The sequence below is a fragment of the Astyanax mexicanus genome, chromosome 6 (genome assembly GCF_023375975.1).
Source record: "Astyanax mexicanus isolate ESR-SI-001 chromosome 6, AstMex3_surface, whole genome shotgun sequence".
NCBI lineage: Eukaryota > Metazoa > Chordata > Actinopteri > Characiformes > Acestrorhamphidae > Astyanax > Astyanax mexicanus.
Window position 1 is genome coordinate 35,736,748 of NC_064413.1, and position 21,250 is coordinate 35,757,997.

General features: G+C 36.0%; 2 protein-coding genes across 2 annotated transcripts; both read right to left on the reverse strand.

The window, feature by feature from the left end:
• Positions 1-1,621: 1,621 nt before the first annotated feature.
• fasn2 (fatty acid synthase 2) lies at positions 1,622-11,624 on the reverse strand. The gene is made up of 6 exons (XM_007249575.4): positions 10,874-11,624; positions 10,482-10,635; positions 9,276-9,436; positions 8,909-9,115; positions 7,921-8,102; positions 1,622-7,784 (listed from the first exon to the last, which is right to left on the reverse strand). Exons 1-6 carry the CDS (start codon positions 10,926-10,928, stop codon positions 2,190-2,192), a joined length of 6,354 nt encoding a protein of 2,117 aa, XP_007249637.3. The 5' UTR covers positions 10,929-11,624; the 3' UTR covers positions 1,622-2,189.
• A 3,807-nt stretch (positions 11,625-15,431) lies between these two features.
• LOC103044740 (patched domain-containing protein 3) lies at positions 15,432-20,086 on the reverse strand. The gene is made up of 4 exons (XM_015605863.3): positions 19,173-20,086; positions 18,506-18,633; positions 17,572-17,717; positions 15,432-17,477 (listed from the first exon to the last, which is right to left on the reverse strand). The coding sequence occupies exons 1-4, from the start codon at positions 19,857-19,859 to the stop codon at positions 15,682-15,684; spliced, it is 2,757 nt and encodes a 918-aa protein (XP_015461349.3). The 5' UTR covers positions 19,860-20,086; the 3' UTR covers positions 15,432-15,681.
• Between the last annotated feature and the right edge of the window lie 1,164 nt (positions 20,087-21,250).

The following is a 21,250-nucleotide window of genomic DNA, read 5'->3' on the forward strand; positions in this document are numbered from 1 at the left end:
CCAGCAGGGGAGCTGAGCGGCAAAGGGGAAGAATCAATGGCGTTGGGTCCTGTAAATCCAATTCCCAGAATCCCCCTGTAATGAGTGCCAACCAGCCACACCTGTGCAGCATGGTATAAAAACACAGGCCAAAGCCTCACATCTCTTTGCATCTTTGTGGAGGGGTGACTGGAAACAGAGGGTTAAAAAGAAAGAAAGTAAGGAAGAAAGAAACTACAACAAGAAAGGAGTAGAAAAAATACAAGGAAGAAAATTGAGTCATAAAAGAAACTCAAAAAAAATAAAATCCAAAATGGGTGTTAATCAGAAAAGAAAGACACTATAATTAAACAAAGTGGGAGTGGACTGAGCTGTACTCAGTTTATTTTGAGTTTTATAGTGATTCAAGTTATTTATATTTAAAGTTTTCAGCTGTTGGCTGCCTTTTATTTGTATATGCAAAAAGTGGCATTTCCTTTGTTCTATTTCCCGCCTTTTTTCCCAACACCTCTTCTGAGGCATTTTTTGCGCTTCACTCTGCAGCAAGTTTAAATCCCAGCCTGCTCACTTTTCTTCAAAGTTTCATGAGCACACCATTTTCTCTTCCAAATAATTAATCAAATGAACAAATCATAAATATATTTAAGTAAACATGTATAATTAAAATACATTATTACAATAATTTTACAATCTACTCTCTCTCCCATAACAAAAGTATATTCTGTGATTAATAGCACATTGTGATTTGCCTGAGTATCAAAATGATGAAAAAAGTATGCAATTTTAACTCAAATCTGAGTTGTATGAGCTGAGGTCCGTGAGGTCTACAGGTCATAAATAGCAAATACATTAATCTAAGATCTATAAGAACACTAATAGGCATTATTGTGGATCTATAATCAGCTATAATCACCCACTTGCTTTTTTTTGGAACATAAAATGTGTTAACCTAACACAGGGTTAATAATCTATTAAAATAAACATAAGCAAAATGAATATAAGCATAATGTATATATCACAATGATGAAAAAGTGTAGACTTACGGCGCATGCTGAGATCTTGTTGATGCAGAACCCAGAGTGATATGTGACTAGAGAATGATCAGCGAGTTCATTAATGAGCAAAATCTCTATTCATGACAACAGAGTATGTGATTCAATTACTGTCACAAAAATGGTTTAAAGGGGCCAGCAATTAGCAGGAAACTCTCTGGCCTGTCTGTGCTCTCATATGAAAGAAGAGACAGAACAATAGGACAGAATGAACATAGAATTATAATCCACCTGTAAAATTAATCTATTTAAAATTTTATTGAGAAGTACACTTTCATTATATAAAGTAATAAACTGAGTCTTGATAAACTTTAAATACTTTAGCTTATATGTTTATTCAACTACCCTTTTTAAAGCATGAACACATATTATTTCGATAAATATAACAAAATCTTAAAAATACATAAAAATAAAATGTTATAAAATGGCACATATGATTTAAAATATTCAATTAATTGACAAATTCCTGTTTAAAAGAAACACAACCATCCTCTACACATTTATTATTTTTTTAGGTAATTGTTTATTGAATTAGCAAAGTATAACATTTTTACATATTTCCGTTATTGCATCTATATTTGTATTAAAAAATGTGAAAAATAAACTGTACACAACAAAGCCTTGCAAAGAGGTAATACATTAATATATTCATTTTTGTACTGAGATTAAAAAACTTCAAGAAATATACATAAAATGATCATAATGTCTGATTCATTTCACATATTCACATCTATATTATGTTATTTTACAAACCAGTACGAGTTCTAACATCTGAGGATATGAGAACACAGTGTTTCCCAAAATATGCATCTAGCATTATATATATATACATTGTACTCAACTTTGACTCTTTATTTCATATGATTACAGGATTATATCAGGATAAAGACAAGTCACATGAAGTCCCAAGACACATTTCAAAAAGATACAGGTCATTTAGACCTCTTCGGGGGATGGTTAAAGATATATTTGAGCCATGTTATAGCAGTTTAAGAGCAATCAAAATTCCCCTAGTACAAACAAATTTGTATGGATAAAATCTTATCAAAATACACTCCATATATTACTCACATAAAAAGACCAGGTGCAAACAGGTCTATAAACCAAGATCAAAAAGGCACTCATGTGGATTACATAAACAACCATAAACAGAGCTATCTAGAATATTGTGACCTCTTCTGGGTTGCCTGTGAGTGATTTATTGGTATCGTGATAATTTCCCTCATTTTCATTCTCTTCCTCTCCAAACATTTTAACTAAGCCTGATAATGTGATGTCTGGATCAAGGAGGGTTACCAGAGGTATATTCACCCCTTTCTCTTGAAATATCAGGTTCTGTAGAGTCATGGCCAACATAGAATCAAGGCCCAGTGTTGAAAGCGGCGTTTCTTCAGTCAGATCTTCTTTTTCAACACCAATAGTTTCACTGATCACTGACTTGATATATTCTTTAGGTGATGAGACTGGGTTAGTAGTCTGCTTAGAGCTAGAATCAACCACTTTAGCCTTTTTAAAGGCCTCCTCTACCAGTGCTGAGAGTCGCATGGTGAGGGCTTTGTTTTGTGAGAGAACATTATACCTTATGTTCTTAAAATTGAACCTACACACAGCTTGCTGTGGTTTGTTGATCAGAAGGCACTGCTCAAGACTTTCATGAATCTCTGTCACTTCCAGGATCATCATTCCTTTTGCCTCCAGGAACCTTTGGAAATGTTCTTTGTTTAACAGGAGACCCAAATTCAATGCTCCCCAGTTAATTGACTGACCTGGAAGCCCAATGTTCCTGCGGTACTGACAGAAAGTATCCATGAATGTGTTGGCTCCAGCGTAATTTGTCTGAGAAGCATTGCCAAGGAAGGCTGAGATGGAGGAGTAGCACACAAAATAGTCAAGATTGCAGTGTTTAGTGGCGTGGTGAAGATTGATCACACCATTCACTTTTGGACTCATCACTTTCTCATACAGGGATTTGTTCAAGCTTTCTATGAGCCCATCGTGAAGGACAACAGCACTGTGGAACACACCTTTGATGGGATTTGATGGGAACTGTTTTTTGATTTGAGCAACAACTTGGTGAACGTGCTCTGACACTGAAACATCACACTGCAGGCATGTGATTAATGACTGGCATTGATTTTTGACATGATTTATTTCCTGTTCCATCAGATGACTTGGAGCACTTCTAGAGAGGATAACTATAGTCCCACCTCCTCTTTGAGCAATGAACTTCACTGTCTCAAAGCCAAGCCCTGAAAGACCACCTGTCACGATGTAGACCGAATTCTTGTGAAACAACTTCTTAGCTTTTGGTGTCAGTGGAATGTTAGACAGTTCACTTGTGGTGTCATGATTTAGGACCACCACAGGCAAAATCTGATTTCTGAAGTAGGATTGATCTTCTAAATGCAAGAAGTCAATCGTTTCATTAGTTAGCCTTTGAACAGTGGTTGTTTCAAATTTGACAGACCTTGTTTTGTCCAAATGCATGTTCTTTAGCCATTGGGAAATGCATGGCTTTCTTGCTGTTATAGACTGCTTCTGCATTATGACTGAAGTGAAAATGACTTTCAAATGAACTCCGTCATTCTGACCTCTGAAAGCAAGTTGGCTGACAGAGGGTTTCGATTGGTTGTCAAAGACAAGAACAACATGTTGAACACCCACAACACTACATGCTTTCGCAATGAGTGATTCATCATAGGGAGGCAACAGCACAATTCCCACCATTTCTTTGAAGTCTTGATGCAACTGATCAGCATTTGTTCCCACCTTGACACCCCAGCCTGATTTGCTCGCTGTGAGGTGTAAGATCTTCACCAGAATTGAATTTGGAACTGTGGAGAAAATACCTAACTTCATCTGTTGCTTGGCTTTTGGTAATGCACTCTGTAGGATCTCCCAGGCGAGAATAACGTAAGAGACACAAGGCGAGTCCTTCAAAAATGGATGCCTCTTTGTTTTGTAGCAAGCTGCTGCAGGAATAATAACTTTGCTAGAAGTTTCAACAGGGTAGCAACAGGCAACATGATCTCCAATTTTTAGCTTGCTAATATCCTTTCCCACTGCAGTCACAGTTCCACTGAAGTCAAGAGCTAAACAATTGTGGCTCTGAGATGTGTGCTCATTCCAGTATAACGTCTGACCGAAGTTTAGTTCAGAAACGCTAACTGGAAAGTAGTCTGAAGAATGCACACACATTTTAGAGAGTTTGACCTCCACATTTTTCCCTTGAATGTGTTCAGCAGATTTATCAGAAGCGAATGCTGACAAGTTGGTCATTCTGTAGGGATCAGAGGTTTGCAAAGTGAAGCCTTCACACTCAATTTTCGAGTGTATACTTTGATGAATGCTGTCTGTATTGATACCCGTTGTGTGGCTAATCTGAGGTTTAAGAATCTGGCCATCTTTTATGACTAGCTCTGGGTATTTGCTGCAAGGGTAAGACTTGAGGACCTTGGCCAAGGCTTTGATGTCATCAACAGAAACCGAGCTCATGTCTATCAGCTGAAAGGAGAGATCTGGTAACTCAGCTGCACATGCTCTTGTCATTCCAGAGAGAACAAAACCAGGACTGATATAGTCTACTGTGTCTTCTGATGAGCGATAGGTTACTACCCTGATGGAGTTCTGGAAACTCATTGCCTTGAGGCCTGCAACAATTTTGCGTAAAATCTCACAACAAGTGCTCATGCAGTCTAGCACGTTCTCAGTTTTGTATGAGGTGAGGTCTCCACTCCCCCACATGAACAAAATCTCAGCAAAATGTGCTTTGAAATTTGGAGTTTTCAGTTCAGAGAGCAAACTGTCGAATTGCTGTTCCAGTAGTGCTTTTGTTTTTGTGGGAGAAATGCATTTAGATGACTCGTCCAAGTACGGTTGCAGGCCTCTAGCAATCCCTACATGATCAGCAAAGACTAGTGAAGTTGGCAATAAGGAGGAGATGCCATCGTACTCAGTGGCAATGCTGTAGCTGTTGTGGTAAAAATACTCTTCTACCACATTAGAGCGATTCCCTAAGTAAGTGATCGTCACATGCTTGAGTTCTACCAGAACTCTGCCTTCTTTGTCAGTGAAACATCCACAGATGTGAAGTTCCTCAGTTCCTACAAATGTTGCTCTCAAATAGACAACCATTTCCTTCTGCAGAGGTTCAAACACAGTTAAGCTGCCAATTTTAGAGGGGAATCCAGGCCTTCCCAAGTATTGATAGGTTCCTGTTACTGGGAGAAGTTGCATGAGATAGTCTAAGACTACAGGATGGAGGTAGTAGTCATGAAGCTGAGGCAACAACTCATCTGGGACAGTCACAACCGAGTAGGTTTCTCTAAGTTCCTCCCCATAAAAAACATCCCCCTTGTTTCTGAAAACAGCACCGTACTGAAACCCACCCATAGAAAGGTACTTATAGAACTCTTCAGATCTCACAACTGACTGACATCTTTTATAGACAGCATCTAGTGAAATATGCTGCTCCTCAGGCAGCGTTCTCTGTGTTGGCTCAACTCTGCCAGATGCATAGTTAGCAGATGTTGAATATACTTTGAAATTAAAGCTATTCTCTGCCATTTTTTCAGTTGATTCGAGTTGCACTTTTATTTCTGGAGTATTCTGTGACAGAACACATGGAGTGTGGAATCGTATACTAAGCTGCACTGATCTTAGGGGCACCTTTGGTTTTGCACTGATCATAAAAGTTGCTAAGCCCAGCTCAACATGAAAAGCACCTGGAACAATGGGAACGCCTTGGTGTTTGTGTTCATGTAGGTAGGACAGTGACCCAGAGGAGAGGTCACAGCTGAAAACCGAGCCATCTTTACTCATCTGTTTAATTCCAGGATGGCCACCACTGGTGTCAGAGAATGTTGCTTCAATGAGTACATCTCTCCTAACACTGTCAAACTGATAGCTTGGAAAAGGACTTGGTTTCATCTCACAGCCTTTGTAGAACTGGTCCCAATCTATATTGACTCCCATTTCAAATAGTCTGGATACAACAGTGAGCATTGTGTCAAGATCTTTCTCTGGCTGAACAGAAGGAAGCACCACTGTGCCATTTCCTAGAGTCTCTACGATGTTTCTTTGCAGAGCCCTTCTAGGACCAATCTCAACAAAGACAGCATTTTTGGTCTTTTTTGCTGATCTTACTGCTTGCTCAAATGCGACTGGTTCTCGGATATTTCTTGCCCAGTATGTGCCGTTAACAAAATCTATTGGACATGCTTTGTCCCCTGACACTGTTGAGAACAATTCTGCCACCATATCCTGTGCCTGAAATGATCCTATAGTCTCCACTTCTGCTACAATAGAATCCATCATATGGCTATGATATGCAGCGGGGACGTCCAAAATTCGAAGGAACAGTTGTTGGCTATGATCCTGTTTTTTCAGGCTCTTGTATAAACTATCAATGGCATCTGCATCTCCTGAAATGGTGCAAGACTGAGGGCTGTTTTGGGCTGCCAAGCAAATCTTCCCAGAGTAAGAAGGAAGAGTTTTTAGCACATCTGGTACAGCCATGTTGCTTACAACCAGCATTTTCCCTCCAGTTACTCTACTTTGCAAACTGCTCCGATAATAGATGACCTTCACTGCATCCTTAAGTGACAACAAACCAGAGCAATGGGCTGCAGCAACCTCTCCAACAGAATGTCCTAGAACAGCATCTGGTCTAATACCCCAGTGCTTTAGCAGGTAAGAAATGGCAACCTGCACTGCAAAAAGAAGAGGCTGGATAATTTCTGGATTTGTGAAATCTTTATCATCCTCTGTTTGATTCTCCAGCTTCTCTATGAGACTCATTTTCTGGTAGCTTTGAAAAAGGCCTTCAATCTCTTTGACTTTCTCCCTGAAAACAGATTCCTCTTTTAGAAGCTGCCTACACATGCCTCTGTAAGTCACACCATTCCCACAAAACACAAAAATTAGTCTCGGATCTTGCTTCGATGGTACAGTTGGTTTGTCTAAAGCATGCTTCATAAGCTTCTCTTTCAAATCAGACAAAGATGATGCATGAAAGACTTTTCGATATTTGTGTTTCAGGTGACTCCTTCTACAAGCGGAAGTGTACACCAGGCCTTGCAGATCTGTTATTTTCCCTGCATTAATGTTTTGTACAGTGTCTTGTACTGTCATTGCAATTGATTTCTCTGTGGCTGCAGAAACTACAAAAAAATGATGGCACTTCTTCACAGACTCTCTTGGAATTTCTGTGTGAACATACTGTCTTACAACTGCATGTGCATTTGTTCCACCGAATCCAAAGTTGTTTATCCCAGCAATTCTTGCTGAGCTTTGTCTGGTGACCCATTTCTCAGATTTGCTGGGAATTCTAAGATTGAGAGCTTGACAATCAATGCTAGAGGTTTCCTCTGAGTAGAAAACTGATGGAACAATAGTTTCATGTTTCATCATCAGGAGAACCTTAATGAGTCCTGCTACTCCGGCTGCAGATTCTGTGTGCCCAATGTTGCTCTTCACGGAGCCGATACAGAGCGGCCCTAAACCTGCAGGTCTTGCTTTGGCAATGATATTGGAAATGCTACCTGCTTCTGTTGGATCTCCCACTGGAGTGCCAGTCCCATGAGCTTCTATGTACTGGACTTCAGACCGATAGGACTCTGCAGAGTAGATTCTCTTGAGAAGATCTTCTTGCTGGACCATGGATGGCTTTGTCATTGGAGTGATAGTGTGGCCATCTTGGTTCACTGCAGTTTTGCATATAACTCCCCAGATATGATCGTGGTCTTGTAGAGCCTGTCAGAGCATGCACATATGCAGTATACAGTTATCTGATGTCTGAAATAAATATTCTTTTGTAAATCATGGTAAAAGATTGACTAATATTTTTGGTTAAGTTATTAATGTATCTAGTTTATGTATTGGGAAATACCTTTTTCAGAGGCTTCAGGACAACAATTCCACATCCTTCTCCTCTCCCATAACCATCTGCTGTGTTGGAGAATGGTTTGCTTGTGCCATCAGGTGCGACCATCTTTGCCTTGCTTAGAGCTACAAATACTCTAGGCTGGAAAATGCAGCTAACCCCTCCACACACAGCCATTTCACAGTCTCCTGTTGAATAGGATACAATGAAACTTAGTTTAATACAAGATTAATATTTCAAGAAGTTGTAGTTTCTAAAAAATATTTTTTGCACACTTAGTAAGAATACGTTGCAGCTAAAACCCTGTATTTCCGAAGTACTGTATTCTTCTAACTCATTAACTGCTGTGATCATGTGTGTATAAGCTGTCTGCATGTACACTCTAAAAAACAGAGGTACGAAAGGAGTACTTTTTTGTACTCAAAGGTACACTGTTCATAATTGTACCCTTTAAGGTACAATATTGGTCTTTACAGGGTCAGATTTGTGCCCTCTGAAGTACAAAGTAATTTCTAACAGCAATAAGTACAGATTTGTACCATTTAACCAGCCAAAAGGTACATTCAGTTTTCTGGAGCACTGTATTAATAAACAATATATATTTTATTTGCACATTTTTTTTATTTGAGAGCCAGACAATTTTGGATCATCAAGTTTTTGAGCCATATTCAGTTGATGATAATGTTTATATTCTTTATAATCTTTACTGGCATAAAAACCATGGGTACAAATAAGGACTTTCACTGAAAGGTACTTTTTTGTACCTCAGTATAAGGTACAGCCCCAGCGACAAGCTTTGTACTCTTTTAAGTACAAATCTGTACTTACTTTTCTAAGTGTGTACTGTACCTTAATGTTATCATATGTACCATATGTTATATGATGTTACATATCTTCTTTCCATACCTTATCATTACCACAACAGATAAAATGGCAATAAAAGCTTTACTGCATTTTCAATAATACATTCAACACTGCTTCTCGGTTATTTTACCTTGTCTCATGGCTTGACAGGCTAAATGGAGGGCAACGAGAGATGAAGAGCAGGCACAGTCAATTGCCAAAGACGGCCCAGTAAAGTTGAAGGTGTAGGAGATTCTGTTGGCAGCTATGCTCATGGCTAGACCAGTGCCAGTGCAGTGATTAATGATGACTGGGTTAACACTTGCCATGGTGAGCTCATAGTCTCGGTTCATCAAGCCTGAAATAACATACATATAAATTTGTTTGAAATTAAGATGAAGTATTTTAGCATTTGTGCTTTTTTATTTTTCAAAAACATTATTGCTTTGAATACTAATATTAGTTCATTACAATTTTCATACATTTAACATTTTAATACGATATCTGTAGCCACTTACCTACATATACTCCTGTTCTGCTTCCGCTGGCCTTTTCCATAGGTATCCCAGCATTTTCCAACGCCCTATATGTGCACTGGAGAAGAATCTTGTGCTGAGGATCCATCTGCTCCACCTCCGCCTCAGTGATTCCAAAGAATTTGTGATCCAGCTCATTGAAACTATAGCATAATTTCAGAAATGTAAAATAAAATGTGATAAATTCAGTGAGAAGCTCATTCAAGTTTTTTTTTTCCTTACTGTACGAACATGACTGTAAACATGTTAAGGATTAAATCCTAATTTAACACATCAGACTATGTGACAACAATTTTATAAGCTGTATTTTAACAGTTTGATCTAGAAATTATGTCAGAACTAGTTTTATGGAGCATAAAACCTTTTAATTAAAGCATTTGAATAATTGAAAATGATTTGTACACTTTTAAAAGGAGCTAGGCTAGTTTTATCTCCAGCACTACCCTTGTAAAATAAAAGTGTATTTAGGTAAAAAAAAATTAAAAGTATACTTAACAAGGAAAATTACATACTTTCAGAATTAAAATGAATAGATTCCTAAATACATACTAAATGCATACTAAAAAGTATATTTCAATTGTTAATAAGCTATTTTTAAATATGACAAAAGCATTAGGTTGTGCTTTTGAGTGCTTTTTTTCGTATATCTTCTGCAAACTTAAGTAGATGTAAGTATGTGTTTTTTTAAACATCATCTTTAATACACTTGAAGTAATTTTTTATTTCTTTTTTAACAACAGAACATATTATTTAAAGCATATTAATTAAAAATACATTCTATAGAAATACAGAGAAAGTATATTTAATGTGTATTTTCATTGAGCAAAAAAGAAGAAAAAGCACTTTTCGGTTTTCTTAATTTTCCTAATTTGAATGTACATTTTAATGCTCTTAAGTATACATCCTTTTCACAGGGGTAACTCAGCACGCCTACATTCTGTGAATAAGATGAGAGGAACGAACACAGATTCACAGACTGTCTTGTTATAATGCTCTCAGGATGATCAGTATATGTCATTTATGAGTTAAAATAAAGGACAGACAGAATGCTGTAAGGAATTTTACACAGCCTTTAAAGGGTCTGTGACACATACATTACCATGGAATCTTTTGACTTAAAAAAATATATATATAAAATTATTTTAAAATGTATTAAATAGAAGAATCTGCAGAGAATGCAAGGCTCACCCATCAGCAAATGCTGCTTTTTCTGTCCTTGACTTCCCTGGTTTAGTGTCATCCTGATCATACCACTGTCTCCAGTCAAACCTCTCAATTGGTATCTGCACTGCACAGTTCTTTCCCTCAAAAAGAACTTTCCAGAAATTATCAAGCCCCTCACCTAGAGAACATTTATTAGTGTAAACAAGAAACAAATTAAAATACATAAATTAGATTAAATCTAGGTCTACCGGTATTTTTCATATAATGCACATGAATCAATAAAAAAAAAATCATATAAATAAAGAATATATAAAATATAATGATGAAACTTAAAATTAAGATAACAATTTAAAACTGAATACAAACACAAAGACTTTGTAAGTTTGTAAGGGAACATTTATGTTTGTAAATTTTACCTCCAGGGAAATTACATCCAATTCCAACAACAGCAATGTCTGGATCATCATCCATTATGGTCAATATGATCTAAAATTAGTCATCATAAGATTGGGTAATGACACAGTACATTGACTAAAGTTAAAATGATAAAAGCTGACAAAACATATGTTGCAAACTTTAAAACATCAATATACCATTTTGTTTTGTGTGTGTATGTAACTTAAATACATAAATATAAATTAAAATAAACTTACCTACTGTATGCAGCTATGCACTCATGTCTCGTCACAAAGTTATGGCAACAATCAGATGCTCAATACCCTTATAAGCAAGTGTCGATGGAAAAAACTGCTAATTATTGACTCCAACAAGGACGAGTAACAAAGAGACTTTTCATCAAAAAGATGGTTAATGTTTAGGCCAAAGATGTGTGCTTGATACAGAGAGGGAAATAATACAGTCCAAGGTCCAAAACACAGGCAAATGAGCATCATTAGTATACATAATTATTACAATTCACTAAATTAAATTAAATCTAAAAAAAAACTAAAAAAAACAGAACATTTAACTGTTTGTTTGTTTTCATAATACTACAACAATCTATAATGAGTCTATTAATAAGAAACAATTAAAAGCAATGCTGAGATAAATCGAGCAGCGGGGTGCAATCAGAGGTCAGTAACCCAAGCAAAGTGGAATGCTGACAGTTCAAAATGTGTGTGTGTGTGTGTGTGTATGTGTGTGTGTGTGTGTGTGTGTGTGGGTGTGTGTGTGGTGAGCAAGGGGGCGGCAAGCTATTATTATAAAAAGATATACGTACGTAATCCTTTCCATGAAACACTTAAGATAAGACATACAAGGTTTTTAGATAAGATAATTTGCAATGAGATAAGATTAATATTAATATATTAACAATTCATTCCAATGTGTTTAATTGTAAATGCTACTGTGATGTTTAGAGACACTATAATTAATCATTAATCAAATTTTGGGAGCGCTGATTGCTGACAAACATATTCATTTTAGCTTAAATTAATTACATGTAACATTAAAGCCTATAAAAATTGGACACATGGGAGGTCTCTGTGTACATAAAAAGCCTCAAGTACTTCAGTTGTTATCAGCTGAAGACTAGAACTTTTAAGTTGAACCTTGAGGAAAAATTATGAATGTGCATCTAATACTTCGAAAAATCAGTCCATTAACTCAGGCAATAAGCTACATCGTGATATAATATACATTTCTGCAGCTCTGATGAAAACTATATAATTAATAGTGAAAAATGTATAATTAACTTATTAATTAAACTTACAAATTTTTCATAGGGAGACAATTTTGTATTTATATACAGCTGTATTATATACATACACAAAATAAGAGACCACTTAAAATCATCAAAGCTGACCTGCTTGAATTTTTGCACAAGGAGGGGCATAAAGTTATCCAAAAGCAGTGTGTAAGACTGGTGGAGGAGAACATGCCAAGATGCATGGAAACTGTGATTAAAAATATTCTTTGCATTATTTGAAGTCTAAAAGCCCTGCATCTTTTTTTTATGTCAGCCATTTCTCATTTTCTGCAAATAAATGCTCTAAATGACAATATTTTTATTTAGAATTTGGGAGAAATGTTCTCTGTAGTTTATAGAATAAAACAACAATGTTAAATTTTCACATATACCTATAAATTGCAAAATCAGTGATTTATTTTTTTTCCAGAGCTGTACAGTAAAATTTCTATTGTTTTTTCATGCCATACCTACCAAAAGCAGATTATATCTGCTTAGTTTTAATTATTTGACAGCAATCTTAAACAAACAGAGTGGACTATTACAATCACAACATCTCATTACTTATTTCCACAGAGTGCCCTAATAACCCATGCTTTAAGGAAATACAGTATATTCCGGTAGGAGGTCATAGTAAAGTCCAATGAGGAAGAAACTGTATGATGATACACTCACTGACCATCGCTTTAATCATGTCTATCTGACCTGAAAAACAAGAGATTGGATTAATATTTGATGCAGCCTTCATATCATCTACAGAAACGGTTTCTATTTCAGATGTTACACTTTATTTGAACATTTTATTGCTTTCAGTATTATATAGTAAAACAGGTTTATAGTACTGTCTTTTTTAAATTGCCGTCGTTCAAAGGTTTGAGCACCCCTGGTAAAAACAATATGATGTTATTCAATTTCTCCTCTAACAATGGAAGCTGTTCTTGGACCCCAGACACAACACAACATGGCCAATCTACAGGAGGATAATGTGACACACACAAACTACTGCTTCAGTCATTCAGCTTGTCCTTCATCCGATCAAGTATTTATTTAGCCAGGGATACAAGTAAATAGTGTGACCAAAGGTATGAATCCCCAATAAACAGGCAGCTGAGTCTTACTACTGTCTTACTATTGCATAGTTTATTTTTTTCATGACATACCTACCAGAAGCACATTATATCTGCCTAGTTTTATTTATTTTACTCCAAACTTGATCACACAGAGTGGGTTATTAATATCACAACATTTGATGAAATCTTGTGTTAACTCCACTTGTTTAAGGTCTGCCTGAAGATTTTTGATGATGATAAGGTCTGGAATTTGTAGGGGACATGGAAAAACATCTAGTGAGTGCCTTCTGACATACTCCACTGTGGATTTCCAGGTCTGTTTAGGGTCATTATCAGTTGTCAAAACTGTAGATATACTTTCCACATTTTATTTTATTTTATTTTATTTTTTTTACAGATGGTGTAATGCATTCAGAATTTACTTTAAAAATGTATTTTAATTAAATCCATTCTTCTTACCACCAGTTATGCCTCCTCTGATGCTGGCTGAAACACTAGCCCTGAAAACATGGTTAGCATGTTTTTTTTGGGCCAGTTTAAATCTAAAACATTAAGCCAATGAAATATTAGCAGTCCAGGGGTTTTCAGTTGTCTGGAGTGCATCACTTATTTCCACAGTGCCATGGAAACCCATGTTTTAAGGAAATACATTATATTCCGGTAGGAGGTCATAGTAAAGTCCAATGAGGAAGAAACTGTATGCTGAGGCAGGATAATGATGTTACACTCACTGACCATCGCTTTAACCATGTCTAGCTCAGCTGAAAAGCAAGAGATTGGATTAATATTTGATGCAGCCTCTATATCATTATACAGAAACGGTTTCTATTTCATATGTTAAACTTTTATTTGAACATTTTATTGCTTTCAGTATTATATAGTAAAACAGGTTTATAGAACTGTTTTTTTTTTATTGCCGTCATTCAAAGGTTTGAGCACCCCTAGTAAAAAACTAAAAACTCTTCTTACAAGGTAAGCTTTTTTTGGACCTCACACACACAGCATGGCCAATCTGCAGGAGGATAATTTATTATTATTATTATTATTATTATTATTATTATTATTATTATTATTATTATTATTATTATTATTATTATTATTATTATATAAATTAATTAATTATGAATTAATATTTGGTGCAGTCACTATCTTATATTTACAGGAAACAAAATACAACATTTGAAGTCTTTTTTAATTTTTTTTGTGTGGCTGAACCATGTTATGCAGTCTTCATTGAAAAGAACAAATTTATCATTAATATCATTAATAAAATGGACAAAGCTCCACTTAACGTAAGAACGACATTTAAGTCTTAGTCATTAAGTCATTAACACAAAGTTTTTTCTTTTTTACTTTTCTAGACTAGATTGACTATGGATGTTTGATTAATGTGCCCAATACAAAACATTAGCAGTCCAACTCTGTTATTAAGATTTTTCTTGTCTTAAAAAAAAATTGTTTTATTAATAATTAGTGCAGAAATACAGTAATGTAAGCTGTTAACTTTTTGTTGCAACTGTGTTTTAGCCATATAGATATTATAATAACTGTTATTATTCATTACTGGTGAAATCACCAGAAAAATAACCTTTTACATATTGTGATAATTAGGGCTGTGCAATATGTATTTTAAGCATTGTCTTTAAAATGTGGAAATGTGTAATAGTCACATCACAAGATGTGCAATGACATGAATGGAAACTTTTATTACTGTTTTGTTGCTTGACGCGATATTCTTATTGTTTTTTTTTCATGGCATTACACTGCAAACTTGAACACACAGAGTGGGTTATTATTATCTGAATAAATCTGGTGTCATCTGCAGTATTTGCTTTAGCACAATACATAATACAAACAATGCTATGTAATACTTTTCAGATTGGCTTGAATTACTATATTCCTTCCTTGCCCTAAACTGTTTATACAACACACATTCCCTTTTTGTAAACTGATGCAAACTGAGAAAAAAAGAAAAGAAATGTGACTGCATTTCTTGAAATGATTAATGTGAATAGAAAAAATGTTTATTAAATATATTTTATTAAATTACATTCTGTAAATTTACAGTGCTAATATTTTGTCACATCTTAAAAATGTGTGCAATCCAAAAAGAAAAGTCATATTAAACATAAAACATCATTGATACATTTTAATAGTTCATATCATTGTAGTCATTAACTGTTCTGTAATATCAAAATACATGGTGAATATGAAATATATATATATGATAAATGTGTAAAAATGTTTACCCTGTAACACTAGGACAAAATTTTACTCCTCAAAGTAACTTTTGCTGTATTATGAACACAAACACAGAACAGTAAAATATATCTCATGAAAAAATGTAACCAACCTGAACATCCAAACAAAAAAGCTTTATTTAATAATTAAATTCAACTGTCTGGAATTCCAATTTTTTTTTACTAAAATATGGTCAGTTTAATCAAGTGTGCGGTAGGGCTGCAAATCAAGGGCAATCAGGATCATTAAACCTCCATGCATCTGAATTCCTATAAGTATTTGGCTGTTCCTGAACAGCCGTAGCTTCACCGTACATCTTGTTTGAATTTTTCATGTAGGTCTTATATTCTCTTGATAATTCCTGCATATGCATTTGTATATCAAATGGCTCCTTCTTAGTAGAAGATTGGTTTGAGTTGGCATAAGCTAAGTGAGTGCTCATATTAATGTGTTCTTTTTGATCATTTTCATGTTGGATGGAATTAAGTGTCTTACCACAACCTCCAAACAAAGACAGTAACACAGGTAAGAACACGACTCCATGAACTAGCCCAAAGAGGATGACCAAAAACATGATTTTAAAGAAAGTCCTAAAGATGTAACTTTGAGCCGCTGGCAGCACCACTATCCCTGCAATGGTGGACACTGCTGCTTGTATCATCGGATATCCGAGGGTATAAAGAGCATCTATAGCCTTTTTATTGGCCGAAGGCTCGCTGCTTGAGACAAAAGCATAGGATATGTGAGCAGAGAAGTCAACAGAGAAGCCAATGCAGATGACCAGATTGATCATGGATATTGAATCAAGATTAACGTCCCAGAATGCCATGAAACCAGCTACACCCACAATGACTGATGCAATAGCGAAGGTAACCCAGAGAGAGCAGAGAGGGTTTGGAATCAACAGCAGTGAAATGACCAACATAGCCAGAGTGGCAACAACTATATTCTGGATAGTATTGCTAACAATGACAGTGTATTGGTCAAAATAGATAAATGCAAAATGATACACTAGAACATGAACTTCTGCTTCTGATGACCTAGAACATTTTTCAGCAGTTTCTCTAAACGCATTCAGCATGTTTTTTTCAGCAACCGCTGTGCTAATGTTCACTGTCTGGACAAACATTCGAGAGGCAAGAATTTGGTTATCAGTAAAGTTGACATCCTGACTGAACCCTGAAGCTTTTAAAAACCCAGGCAGATTTGTTTTAAAAATGACCTCATTATTTAAATTTAAACTCTTATTTTTTCCATAAAACAAGTAAGAATTAAGCCAAGACACGGGTGAATTTTGTAAGGTCATAGAGAGGTTTCCAAACTCCTGAAGACATAAATCAAGGCTATCTTGTGCAATAGTGTTCCAGTATTGAAAATTCTTATCGTTAATAACTACCATGACATTGGGGCCATACTCTGAAAAGTACTTTTTCTCATTATCGTAGTACTGAACAACATACGAATTATCCAAAGCTAAATGTTTTAGCTCAATTCCCTCCTGGATTTGGAAGCATCCATAGATGCTAGCAGCCAGGTACCCACCATAGAGAAAAACCATAAACACTTTAGTCCATGAGTTTGTCAAAAATGGCCCATAATACTTCTTAAAGAATGAATGAATTGGCATTTCTGTCTCAGTACCAGTCTGCTCATCATAAGCACCTCCCACACAACAAATATTACCATCAGGACAGACATTTTTATCTGCTACTACCATACAGGTCAGCCAGTGTCTTCTGGCATGTTCTCTCCTTCCATTTAAAGCTAGAAAGGCACCGAAGAAGGTGATGTTGTAGATGTAGCAGAACAGGACAGCTGTACCAGTGTACATACAGAAAGACTGCACTGAGCGGAACGGGGTCATAAGGCCGATATAGAAAGCTAGAACATCAGTTAGCGTGGTGATAGTAATGGATACAGCAGCTTCTTTATAGGTGTCTGCCAGACGATCCTCAACTTGATCCGTGACTTTAGTTTTCTGCCAGCAGGAGATCATAATAAACATGTCATCAACTCCAATACCTGAAGAAAATACAGAAAAATTAAGTACAATAAAGTAATCTCATCTATGGTACACAAAAGCTTATTCGTAATATATTCACACATAAAGACTCACCCAGAATCAAAAATGGAGATGTGGCCACAGTCATAGCAAAGGGAATTCCACAGAATAGTAACAGCCCGAAACTGGACAGTACAGCTAAACCAGCAGAGAGCACACCACAAGATGCGACCCACACCTTGTTCCTCACACAGTCCAACCTATAGAAACAAATAAATGCATGACAAGTTATAATGGAAACAGATGTGATGTGTTAATCAAGCACAGATATGCCATAAATGTGAAATAGTCACGTTAAAGGTATAGGATCTTTTCTGCCACTAGATATTGCCTCCCTCCTTCTATGCGTGTTTAGTGTTATCAGAGATCTTATTAATGAGGGGAAAGTTCATTGACTGCCTTTTGAATGAAATTTCTCATAACGCCATTGGCTTCCAGTATTTTGGCGTCTCCCTATTCAAACAGATGGGAGGCTGGTCTTGCATGACTGGAAATAAGCGTCCATTTACGTTGCAACGATGGTCAGAGTGAAAAAAAAAATGCCTGAACAAAGTGGAGCAGTTAGATAAAGAGGCACAGATTTTGCTAGCATTTTAGCATGTATTTATTGAGTCTGTTTTGTCGTCACCTCTCTGAAAGTGCATTGTGGGTATCCTGCATCCAAATTTTTAAATGGTGTATTGCAGCAACATAATGTTAGAATGTGTACATATAATTGATCTATAATCAAACTTATCGAACTTAGTTGTATGTTGAATATATCACATTCAAATACTTTTAATTGTCCTTGTTCAAATATTTCACAAAATTTTAAACTATTTTAAAGGATGCAATCCCAAATTGGAATTTAACAAAAACAACAAAAAAAAACATGACGTTTCAAAATCTGTTAAGGATGACGCCCCCCCCCCCCCCCCCCCAAAAAAAAAAAAACTGTTTGAGATTTATATTATTGATTTATATAAACTTGTGTATGTTTGTAGCATACCTCAAGCAGGATATAATTGAGATGTTAATGGCTAAACAATATGTGATGGAAAATAATGGAATCACAGAAGCTGAACTGCTTTCAAACTCCTCTTCTCTTGAAAGCGAGGTGTAATAAAACACAGACACCTAAACAGACAGAACATACAAGTGATTATAGCAGTTGATATTCTCAAAACAGGTCAACTTTTTTTGCCCTCTACAATATATTAAGTTCCCCAAATAAATGTTGTTTCTTGTTTTTGATAACTATAAATTTATTTTGATCATGGAGCCATTCTCTCTTTTGGGAGAAATCAGGTATTCTTTCTTTTTACATAAAAAAACTAATATGTGCTTTGTTTATTTTTTATATTTCTTCATTTATTAGGCACTTAATAATAATAATAATAATAATAATAATAATAATAATAATAATAATAATAATATCCTTTTTAGAGATACATGGTTATCTATTGGATAGGCTCCATTGTAAATTCTAGACAACAAAATATTTTTAAAGTATTTTTATTCAGATTAAGCATATTTGCATCCTTATTCCTTGTCTCCAAATTATGAAATTATTTACTAAATAGTTGACACAGGCTGTATAAAATTAGTCATTTCATTATTTAATACAAGTCCTTTACAGACTACTAAAAACATATACAGGAGAATGGTTTACTTACCGTTTTCGGCCTTTCAGTATAGTTAGAAATGAACTTAATAAAATCCTTCAGCCATGCAGCACTCTCAGTCGAGTTTTCTCTTAAGAAATAGTAAAGTCTAATAGCCTCTGCACTGATAATCTCAGAGTTTACATTTACCTGTACACCCCCCAAAACAGACCCTAAGAAAACACCTTCGTGCTCTGGATATGTAAGAGACATAACTTCAATGTTACTGGCGCTGTTGTTTATAATGTCCAGCGCTGGATTGGACATGCACTCTCCACTGGTTTGAGCACAAATGTTTGCAAAATCTTTTCCTGCAAGATTTTTAACCTCATCATCTAACGCAATGATTTCCTCCAATGCAGCCACTGTTAATATGTCCTTCTGGTGCAAGCCTGTAATGATCAGGGATGCATACGTTCCCTCGGTTGACAGCCGTAACTGGGAGAAATCTCCAGTGTCTGAGAAGAAATCCTGTACAAACTTCCTCTCTTGTTTAGCAGGACCGTTCACAGGTGTGAACTGATCCTCTATCCCATTTGCTTCCCTGTCCCAAAGAAAAATAAAGCCTGCTCCTAGACCACCGGACAAGAACAAAGGTAAAACCAAAAACCACCACGGATATCTACCAACAAAATGCCCAAGCCATTTAAAGCCCATAGATAAAGGCTTTTCTAAGCAGTCTGTTCTGCATCGAGACATCGTTCCTGAGTAGGCTCTGTCTAATTCAGCTGTCTGAAACCTAATAAAGTCCCCCTGTCCTACGGTCTACCACACTGTAACTAAGTAATAAACAGGTGACACCTCTGAAAATATAAACAAAAGAGCTCATCGGGATACTGATTAACTCAAGTTGCTTTCCTGTGACAACTAAGCCGGCCATTTGAGAGTGGGGAGGGACAACCTGTACAAAACACTGACAAAAAACAATAAACGTTTGGATTTCAAAAAAATAAATAAAAAACAAGCAAACCACCAACCAACAAAACAATGAATGATTTGCAGCACTAAATAAATAGGCAGTAAGAATGGAGATTAAAAATGGCAATAGTATAAAGCACTGTTTGGAAATTCCCTGCAGGTCATATGCATGACATGACAACAAGAAAACAGTACCCTCATGCCATCAAAACAGTTCTGACCCATTGAAGCATGGACTCCAAAACTAATGTTAGCAGTAGATAGTTTTTTTCAGACACTTTCACAACAGAAAGAACCAGTGTCAAAGCTTACTCTCAAATTGTTAATAAAAAGGGTTAATCTACAGTTACAGTAGATACAGGAGTCCCATATGTAAGATTCTGCACCCACACTGCTGCATTACACACATGCATGGAAACAAGAGTCAAATTTTGGCACCACACAGCTTTATTTTTCTTCTATACTGTTTAAAAGCTGATGATTGCCTGCCTCAGCTTCCTGTAACTGGTCTGAAAGTACAAACCATCTAGAAAAGTGTTTTCACTTTGCAAACAAACAGTCATGGCTCAGTTGATCTGGACCAAGACCACCTCTTTTGGTCAAACCAAATTTTGGTTCAGACCATGGTTCACAGTACCTTTCACACTTTGACTTGTCTGTCCAGCGCAATTAAGAGAATCACACTGAGATCTGGGGAATTTGAGGTCAAGTCAATAATAGGGTTGGGTGGACATTTTTTACATTAAAATATATTTATCACATTAATTTAACATGTTGGAAAAAAAGGGCCAGTACAGGCAGATTTTAAACAATGGTATTCTTACACGCTCCCATACATTTTACAGCGGATCTTATCCAGTTAAACAGCACCGAATACACTTTTTGTAATGAAATCTGTAGTTGTTTAGTGTTCTGTAAACACTGATGATATCCACAATATGCTCAGAAAAGCAGACTATAATGTGTATCACGATAACCATATTGATCATGCCATAATTAAATATTTTTACATTGCCCAGCATACACTGATTAAATCCTTAATTTATGCTTCTCAAACCTCCTGAGCATTTTTTGAAGTGTGGCAGGGTACAGACGTTTCCTACTACAGTAGCTCCTCCATAGCAATAGACCAGATAGACTAGCCTTTTTCTCCCCTTGAGCACTAATGTCAC

Coding starts and splice junctions, on each gene's coding strand:
- fasn2 (XM_007249575.4), bottom strand. CDS start 10,928: ATGGATGATGATCCAGACATTGCTGTTGTTGGAATTGGATGTAATTTC. Junction 9,116..9,275: donor CAGAACAGGAGTATATGTAG/GTAAGTGGCTAC, acceptor ATGTTATTTCAG/GCTTGATGAACCGAGACTAT. Junction 7,785..7,920: donor TCCTGAAGCCTCTGAAAAAG/GTATTTCCCAAT, acceptor ATGCTCTGACAG/GCTCTACAAGACCACGATCA.
- LOC103044740 (XM_015605863.3), bottom strand. CDS start 19,859: ATGTCTCGATGCAGAACAGACTGCTTAGAAAAGCCTTTATCTATGGGC. Junction 18,634..19,172: donor ATACTGAAAGGCCGAAAACG/GTAAGTAAACCA, acceptor CTGTCTGTTTAG/GTGTCTGTGTTTTATTACAC. Junction 17,718..18,505: donor TCAATTATATCCTGCTTGAG/GTATGCTACAAA, acceptor TTGTTTCTATAG/GTTGGACTGTGTGAGGAACA.